General features: G+C 53.0%; 1 protein-coding gene across 1 annotated transcript; it reads right to left on the reverse strand.

Annotated features, from left to right (window-relative positions):
* Positions 1–420: 420 nt before the first annotated feature.
* LOC142575044 (uncharacterized) lies at positions 421–792 on the reverse strand. The gene has a single exon (XM_075684011.1). The coding sequence runs from the start codon at positions 790–792 to the stop codon at positions 421–423; it is 372 nt and encodes a 123-aa protein (XP_075540126.1).
* Positions 793–9,812: the final 9,020 nt, after the last annotated feature.

Here is a 9,812-nt window from a genome sequence, read left to right on the forward strand (position 1 = left end):
CGCTTGTTGGAAACGCGGCGGATCATACGCCCTACCTGTTCGCCTACTCTCTTGAGTTTCACAATGGTGGAGTCCAATCTGAGTCTGTGGTGAATGAAAAAGCCCAGAATACGGAGCTCCTCCACCTCTCTAATAGGACCTCCTGACAGAGATATGTGAATCGCTGTCCTATCCTTTGGGTTCGCTCTGACATGCACAAGCTCTGATTTCACTGGAGCACATTGGAGCCCGCAGTCCATAGCATACGCATCGACTATGGAAGCGGCCTGCTGAAGGCGGGCTTCCATGTCCCCCAGGCTCCCCTCAGTGGTCCAAATTGTAATTTCATCTGCATATAACGCGTGTTGAATGCCTTCCAGCCGGGCCAGTTGGCTTGGGAGGCGCATCATAGCTATGTTGAACAGGAGCGGTGATCACCCCTCAGGGAGCGGTGACCGCTCCCTGAGGGGCGCCCCGTGTTCCCATCATGTAAGGGCCGTATTCCTCGCCCTCAATCCGAAGGAAGGCCTGGCGATTAGTCAAGAAATCTCTTACATACGCGTAGGCCCTAGCCCCACAATCGGTAGAACTCAAGTTGGCCAGGATGCTTCCGTGTTTAACATTGTCGAAAGCCCCTTTCAGATCAAGGGCGAGGATGGCTTTGTCATTGTGTTGCATAGTTGTGGGTCGTATTACATCCCTGTGCAGCTGCAGAAGGACATCCTGTGCAGACATGTGGGGGCGAAACCCGAACAAGGTGACTGCAAAGAAGCCCTTACTCTCCAGGTATGGAGAGAGGCGATCCCGAACCATCGTCTCCATAAGCTTGCCCGCACATGAGGTCAGTGATATCGGCCTCAGGTTGTCCGTATTCACGGCCTTACCTGTTTTAGGGATAAACTTCACAAGTGACGTTTTCCACTCGGGAGGGAGTGGACGCCCGTCCCAGATCTGGTTGATGTATTCTAATAAATGGAGGTCGGCTGGGTCCGGTAGGTTCGCCAACAGGTTCACTGTTATGTGATCCCGTCCCGGAGCCGTACCCCGGCGTATTTTTGCTAAGGCCGCCTTAAGGCCGTGCAACTCAAAAGGGGCATCAAGTGTTTCATTAGGCCTGCCAGAGTATATGTACTCAGGCCCAGGCGGGTCCTCCGTACAACAGAGATATCTGTCGCACAGAGTGTCCGCAAGTTGCGCCGTCGTACCTTGATACCCTTGCAGAGCCCGCCGGAGCTGCTTTTGCATCTCCCCTCTCGTTTGGGAGGGGTCGATTAGACTGCGAAAGAGACGCCACGTCCCCTTCAAGCTCATCTGATTAGCTGCGGCGTCGCAGCGTGCTATCCAATTTGAATCTGAGAGTTCGGCAGCATACGCTGCAGCCTGCTCTGTGAGTTTGGCTATGCGGTCGCGTAATTTGCGATTAGTTTTCTGCTTTTTCCACCGTTTAGTTAAGCTCCGGCGCGCCTCCCACAAATGCAGGAGGTGGGTGTCCACTGCGGGGATCTCTTCGGTGGTTTGTAGTGTTGTGACGTGTTGTTTCTGAATGTTGTATATGTGGTTAGCCCACTCCGCGTAGCCGCCGGAAAATAGTACGGGAGGGATAGTGTGATTTCGGAATTTGTGCCAATCGGTCAGCTTGGCCTGACCCCATTTTTTGCGCGCTGCCTTCGCCATGAGTGTAATCCGGAGAAGGAGGTGATCGCTGCCTAGAGAATCTCCCAAGTTCTCCCAAGCAGCCGCTCTAGCATTTTTAACGAGAGAAAGGTCGGGACACGTGTCGCGGGTTACCAAATTCCCCACTCGGGTGGGATACGCCGGGTCCGTGAGCAACGTGAGGCTGAGGGTCGAGATGAGCTCCGCCAGCTTACGTCCTCTTGCCTGTTCGAAGTGGCAGCCCCAATGAAGGCTGGGAGCATTGAAGTCTCCAACGATCACTAGAGGCTCTTTGGCTGCCATTTTTATTGCGCGAAGGAAGATTTCATTAAAAGTTACGCGCGGCTTATGCGGAGGGCAGTATATGTTGAGGATATCTACTGACGGGTCGCGGCGTCTGAGAGGCAGTACCCGGACTATTGTATATTCTTGCTCGGTACTCAAGTCTAAGTCGACCTGAACCACGGTGTAAGCTTTATTCACCAAGATGCACGTAGAGGCGCCCCCCTGAAAGGTTCTGTAGCCTGATAATTTAGCGTCTATGCCGGGCTCCTGCAGGGCAATGAGTGCCGGCATGTCTCCTAGGGACTGCAGGTAGAGCTGGAGGTGTGACCGTTTTTTCCAATCTCTGAAACCCCTGCAGTTCCATTGGATGATCTGGAATTTTTCAAGGTTTTTATCATTCCTATTAGATCTGCTAGCCATCTTGTTCTATTTATTTACGGGCGAGCGGACTAGCTCTGGCCGGGAGCCAGCGCAACCCCAGCGAGGGGCCGCACCGACCCACCAGCTGCAGAGCCTGAACCATGTTCCTCCGCTGCCTGGCGGGAGGCTGTCTTACGTTTGAGGTGAGGGGATTCGCAGCTAGTGGCGTTCTTAATTTTGGTGCTGACCCAGGGCTGCACGGCTTTAAGGACCGAGTCAGTGACCTGGGCCATAAGGTCGGGAAGTGCTTGCGTTAAAGCTGCCTTGAACATGTCCTGGAAGGACTCGCGGACTGCTGACATGATTTGATTCGGGAGGGCCGCCACTTGCTCCTCCAGTTGCTCGGTTTGGCGCTGCAGTGCCTCTAGGCCGGCGACGCGACCAGCAGATCCAACTACCGTGTCCCCGCACTGCCGCGAGACGCTAGTGAGGCAAGCTGTTACGGATGATCCGACATCCTCGTCATCTGGCTCAGCTTCTTGCATTGATTCGGATGACCCGGCCTGTTTGGCCTCTAATTCTTGAATTTTGCGCGCTAGAATTTGGTTTTGGCGCCTGAGCTCCTCTACCTGCTGCTGTAGGGCGGTTTCGGTAGGGGAGGGACGGGTAGGGGGCCCGGAGACTGCCCTACTCCAACTGCTCACCTGTGGTTGGACGGGTGCCAAGGGCGGGAAGTCCCTGGCGTTGAGGACCGAGGGCACCGCCTGGGTCGCGGACCTGACAGGTTTCGATGTGCCGGGTTTGGCCTTGGTTTCCTGATCGGCTGGTGCTTTCTTGGCCTTGGGCGGAGGAGCCTGCTTGGGCCCCGTCTTTGTCTTCGGTTTGGATCCGGATGGGGAGCTCGGTTTGATGGCTTTCCGGAACCGCCCGGCACAGCCAGGAGCTCCGGTAGGGTGGCCGCCTCCGCAGATGAGGCAGCTCGGAACACAGTCATGTTCTGCCGGGCCGTCAGGAGTGGCATCGGGAACCTGGACTCCGCAGCGTTTGCAGCGTCCAGGCTGCGGTCGCGGGCACGCATCGGCCCGATGGCCCACTGTGCCACAGCGGTGGCATGCTGGCACTGTTTTCTTGTACAGGCGAACAGGGAGCCGTTCGTAGCTGTACAACACCGTCCGTGGCACCTTGGTCCCCGCGAAGGTGATCACCGCAACCGGGGTTCCCCCTAGCTTGCGCACAGATACCACATTTTGTTCCGCACTGAGTTTTCGTTTAACGCTTTCAGACGTTTCGTCAGGCGAAACAGTCACGACGCCTCGACAGAACGCTCCGGAGAGTTTAGGGTATCCCCGGAATGGTAGCTCGCGTTCCCCTACCGGCAGCACAATATCCCGGAGTAGCATCTCCGCGGCGTCGACAGATTTCAGTGCACATACAAGGACGTTTTGGTCCCAAACGGGCCACACCTCAAGTCCAGCATTTGCGTCGTCCCCGAGGATGCTGCGGACTGCAGCGCCGGCTCGTCCAGGACCCAAAAGTTGCCTTGAGGCAGTGGCGTAGCAACAGGGGGGGCCGGGGGGCCGTGGGCCCCGGGTGCAAGGGGCCAGTGAGGGGGGGGGGTGTCAGATACGTCTGAAGAACCCCTCTTTTCGCCGGCTACTTCCGGGGAGGGGGGTGACAGAAGACCTATGGGCCCCGGGTGCCAGACGACCTAGCTACGCCACTGCCTTGAGGTCGACCGTGTTTCTTGGTTTCAGCACCACGACAATGTCATCTTTTTCAATGCGCGGCCTGTTCTGCGGCCGCCACCGGAGTTGCTTGGAGCTCGTCGAGGCTGCGTTCAGCGCACTCCCGCCCTGCGTATGCGCAGAGCTAGCCGGCACCTGTTGCTGGGTGGCACCAGCACCAGCGTCCCTCGATGCCGCCGCCGCGTTCTTCTTTCCGCGCCAGACGCGGACCATATCTTGGAGGTAATCGTCCTCGGTTGGTAGAAGATCCTCGCCTTGAGTCGTATCCTCGGATTGATGGGTATCCATTGTCACGATCTGCAAGGACTGCGGGTCGTATCCGGTGACTTGATTTGGAGCCGCCACAGCCGAGGGATCCCCGACCGGGGCCATGGCAGGCCCCGGCGCCGTTAGGCTTAGCACCACCGCGGCGTGACGAAAGCTTCAAATGACCGAAAAGTGGTCAAAAATTGGCCCCACCTTAACAAACGTGGTGTAGACGGGTGCCGCTGAGGTTCCTGGAGACGATGATACCAGGCTTGCAGGGGGAAAAGTTGGTGTATCGCAATTGATGCGATCTGTCACGGAGCCGACGCGGTATGCGACCGCTCCCGTCACCGACCCGCGTCGGAGCCAATTCCGACATACGCCGGCTCGCGCGAAGCGCGGTGTTGACTAGCGTAGCGAAGCTTTTCGTTTCAAAAGCCCAACCCCAGAAAAGTGCTTAAAATGTAGTGGCTATCTGTGTGATGGCACAATAAAGCGCCTTTGGAATTTTTCAAGCTAGACTTTCGTTATCATTTGGTAAAGTGGCGTAAATAAATACGTCAATAACAGCACGTTTTTACGATTGTGGCATGCACTGCAATTAAAACCACTCACGTTCTGCCGCGCTCTCAACAGTACGTCACTTCAGTGAACGTGCCGAATGCAGCAAAGGAACGCGTGGGCCCTGCAAAGCGGTACGTAGTGCGTTCATTGCGCGTCCGGCTCGGGACTAGCGAAACCTACGGGAGAATGAAGTGCGGGCGCGCTCAGACGTCGGCTAGCGCGGAAAGTGCGCACCAGACCTTATTGGCACCACCGCACTTACCAACATTTTAGCAGACAATGAGGGGAAAACAGAAAATTGGAGGACGCTTAAGCTTCGCCTTCAAGAGTGGAACGCGACAGCGTTCCCGTCGAACCGCCAAGGGGTGTAAGACAATGCGCTACGGCGCAGCGATCACTTACGAGGCGCCCCGCATCGGACTTTGCGCCCACCTATCACGCGGTGAGCATTGAGCAACGCAGCGTTCGGCGCGGCAACGAAACGTGCGCCTGAGCAAACGGAACGAACCAAAGAACTCGGTGTCTCGGAGGGGGAAACAACATACGCCAGCCAAACGTCGGTATCGGCACGGGCAGAGAGATAGATAGATAGTAATCTAAAGAAAGGAACGGCGCTTGATTCTGCAACCCGTGTGGGAGCACGGCGAAGCGTCGTCAGGGGAGAGGGAGTGGGGGCCGCGACGCGCCTGGCATCGGTCCCCGCACAGCCCCAATGCGCGCGTGGCGCGCCATCTGTCGGGGCAACGCCGTACATTGAGAGGAGGGGGTCTTCTGTGTTTGCTGCAATATGGCTCTGCGTGTGCGGTAAGCGCAGAAGAAATGTAGCGGAAACGTACATCGCTACTCGTGTAACTGCGACTTCTGTAAGTTACATGCTCATAATTACCTATATACACCGCAGTACAACTTTCTACGGCCCGTTTCTAAGGCAACACCGCATTCACTAGAAGCGCTTTTGTACCACTTTCAAGCATCGAACTCGTGGCTGAGTGATTCTGCTTCTGGACGCCGTGCAGTACGGACGCAGAATGGAGGGCTCCTCGAGAGCTGCGAAAGCGGCCGACGTTGGCCGTGGTACCCCGTGTTCTGCGTTGCCCAAGGATTACCGTGTCATCTTGCCTCCGTTACCAACAGGTGAAGGACAAAGGCGCGCAGTTGTATTGCACTGCGACGTCACTGGACGGCCTTATAGAATTGACGACTTCCGGAAGCTCTTGAAGGATGCTGGAGTAATTCAGCAAGTAGGCGGAATTGGTGCCTACCAAATGTCGCACGTGTGGCTGCTGAACATGAACACAGATGAGGCAAAGCAGACTCTGCTGGACGCCGGACCACTACTGGTGAAGAACCGGCCATGCCTCGTCATTGATCCAGCGAGGCAAGAACTCAGGATTAAGCTACATTGGGTCGCGTTCGACGTCACCTCTGAGACCATTCGACGAGCCTTCCGAGAGTATAGCGAGATAAAGTAAGTCATCAGTGATCGGTGGAAGGCCGAGGACTTTGAGGGCGCCGAGTCAACGACTCGTCTAGCGCGTCTTCTGCTGCGCGATGGTGTCACACCAGACCGCATCCCACATCAGATGCGTCTTGGTAGCGGCACTGCGCTAGTGGTTGTTCCAGGACATGCCCCGTTATGCCTTCGTTGTCACAACACTGGACACATACGACGTGAATGCCGAGTGCCCAGGTGTGCTGCTTGCCGAGCGTTCGGGCACGAGCAGGCTAATTGTACTCGCTCGTACGCCAGAGTTGCAAGCGTAGGCGGTGAAGCAGACCGGAGCGAGATGCTCATGGACGAGGAGGAAGCGGAGTGTGGCTGGTATGGTGGCGTCTATCAGCGACGCGGCCGCAGTGGCTGCGTCCACCAGCTCAGCAGGTTCGCAAGAAAACGGGGCTGCAGACGCTCGGGCAGCAGACGCCACTCTGGAAGACGCTTCGACAGGAAAGTACGAAGAAGGTTCGGCAGAGCGCCCTTCTGAAACCCACTCTTTAGGAAAGCAGCTGCCACTAAGTGCGTCCGGGAGTGGTGAGAAAACAGCTGAATTCAAGACCGCAGTAAGCGAGGTCATTGCGACGCTCGAAGATAGTGATTCGACGGACGAGGCTGCAATGGACGCCGAGGCAACACCTACGAAGCGCCGACTCAACAAAGCAAGCACGGCTTCTCAAGACACCCGGCTACGAGCAACGGAGAGGCGTGGGACCGAGCCTGGAACCAAAAAGCCTCGGATGGCCACCAGCCATCAGCGGTCGGCGTCGCTTACACGCGGCGGCGGCAAGTCGACGCCCTGAGCGTCGGCTGGACTGTGGGTTGCTACAAGGCAAGGTCTGTGAGGGGAGCGCCGTAGGCTCGGTCTGGTGTCACTCGCCAATATGGAGTCCTTAGAGAGGTCGATAAATATTGCAACACTTAACGTCCGAGGGCTTAGTGCCAAGCGGCGGCAAAACCAACTTTACCGCCTCGTAACGGAGCACGATTTTGATATTGTAGCCATTCAGGAGACCAAAGTAGAGAGAGAGGATCAGACAGAGCGTATGGTGCGTCCTTTCACGAGACGCTATAACGTGTGTGTTGCCCATGCGGTGGGGAGGTCTTCGGGGTGCATTTTGTTAATTCGGCAGAGTCTTGGTGCTGTAGTGCAGTCGGTGACTACCTGTGAGTCCGGCCGTTTCATTGTATCTGACTTTTCCCTGTCAACAGAAAGTTGGCGAATAATTTGTCTTTATGCGCCAACTCAGGCTCAAGAGCGAAAGCCTTTTTTTTTTTTGAAGAAATGGAGACGTACGTGAAATGCGAGCGTAGACTAATCCTGGCGGGAGATTTCAATTGTGTCTGTACGGAACGTGACAAAACCAGTGGGAAACACAATGATGCAAGTACTGCTGTTTTGAAAGACTTGATTGCAGAATTTAATCTAGAAGACGTGGGTGAATGTCTTTGCGGTGGAAAAGCGGTCACTTTTACCCACTTTCAGGGTGCGAGCCATGCTAGACTTGACAGAGTGTACGTGTCGGCTGAACTAATTCAGTCGTGTCGAGATTATCGAGTCACACCTGTTGCATTTAGTGATCATTGTTTGGTTTCTTTCCGTGTTGGAAAGGAAAAAACAAACAGCAAAGAAATTTCCTGGGATCTTTGGAAATTTAACGCAAACTTGCTGAAAGACGACGAGTTTTGTGAGCAGTTTCTCAAGGCTATAGATAAAACAACAACTCAAAAATTAGATAGTTGGGGACACAAATGGGAAGTTTGTAAGCAAACAATTAAATTGAAAGCACTTGAAAGGGCCAGTGTTTTAAGTCACGCGATAAAAGAACTCGAGTCCCGTCTTAGATTGAATCTGAAGCAATTATTGGAAGCGGAAAGTATACAACCCGGTTATTTCTTACAAGACATAAAAAGCATAAAGCAAAAACTTGAGCTGATAGACCAAGAGCGATACAAGGAGCATTGATTCGAGCCAGAGCTGAAAAATGGTGCACAGGAGAAATGCCGACAAAACGTGCCTTGGGAGTCGAAAAGAAATATGCTTCCCAAAATGCAATAACAGAAATAGAACATAATGGGTTACTGTCTACCAACAAAGAAACAATAGCAAGTTGTTTTTTGGAATATTACAAAGTATTGTTTTCTCGTAGCCAAGTTGACACTGATAGATTTAAAAAAGACTTCATGTCATTGATGCCAACATTAGATGATGAAACTAAGGAAGTATTAGAAGTGCCCATAACAGTAGAGGAAGTTAAGAATGCGATTGACCATTTAAATAATGGTAAATCACCGGGACCGGATGGCTTAGGCGCTGCATTGTACAAGGCGTTTAATGGTATTATCGCGCCTGTTTTGACTGAAGTATACAACGAGGCTTACGCGAACAAACATCTACCGCCGTCCTTTTTGTCAGCCCACACGGTCCTAATACCAAAAACTGAAGACCCAATCAAATTACGTAACGTCACATCGTACAGGCCGATTAGCCTGACAAATATAGACTATAAAATATTAATGAATGTATTGGCTAACAGGTTGCAGACCGTAATGAAAGATTTAGTCGGTCCACATCAAACGTGCGGAATAAAAGGAAGGACAATTATGACAAATATACACATAGCACGATCAATCCTTGAATGCTGTGACGCAATGCAACTAAGTGTCTATGCTGCAAGTTGACCTTGAGAAGGCATTCGACCGCGTGCTGCACGATCTGCTTCTATGTATGCTTGAATATGTGAATGTAGGCAATGTGATCAGCGAAGGTGTGCGGATGGCTTACGCCGGATGCACGACGAGATCGATAATAAACAAATCATTAGGTGAATACATACCAGTACACCGCTCGGTCAGACAAGGGTGCCCATTATCACCGCTTCTTTTTTGCATATATATTGAGCCCTTTTGTCTAAGCGTAATTAGGAACAACGCGATACGTGGATTTCAGTTACATCAAGCCGAGGTAAGCCTTCTTGCTTACGCTGATGACATTGCAGTTTTCTGTGTTGATCATGAAAGTATAATGCATACCTTCAATGCTGTTAAAAGTTTCTGTCAAGCAAGTGGTAGTGCAGTAAACTGGGACAAGTGCGTTGGGTTCTGGCATGGAGAATGGGACGTCGCACCAAGGATGTTTTTGAACATTAAATGGCAAGAAACACCGACAAAATACTTAGGAGTACCCCTACAGTACTACTCTGACAATGAGCCTTATTGGAAAAAACAAACAGAGGTGTTACGTGAAAATGCACAAAAGTGGAAAGGATGGGATAAGTCGATTTTCGCACGGGCCACGACGTGCAACCTATTTCTTGTAAGCAAGCTATGGTATGTAATGCAAGTTTTGCATTGCAGCAGGTTAAATGTACAAAAAATGCACAGAGTGTTCGCGGTCTTTATCTGCAGCTCTCTATGGGAAAAAACGAGCCGAACAAATCTGTTTAAAAGAGGGAGTGATGGTGGGCTTGGCCTAGTGCATCTGTATG

Source organism: Dermacentor variabilis, chromosome 3, assembly GCF_050947875.1.
Source record: "Dermacentor variabilis isolate Ectoservices chromosome 3, ASM5094787v1, whole genome shotgun sequence".
In the NCBI taxonomy this organism is placed as follows: domain Eukaryota; kingdom Metazoa; phylum Arthropoda; class Arachnida; order Ixodida; family Ixodidae; genus Dermacentor; species Dermacentor variabilis.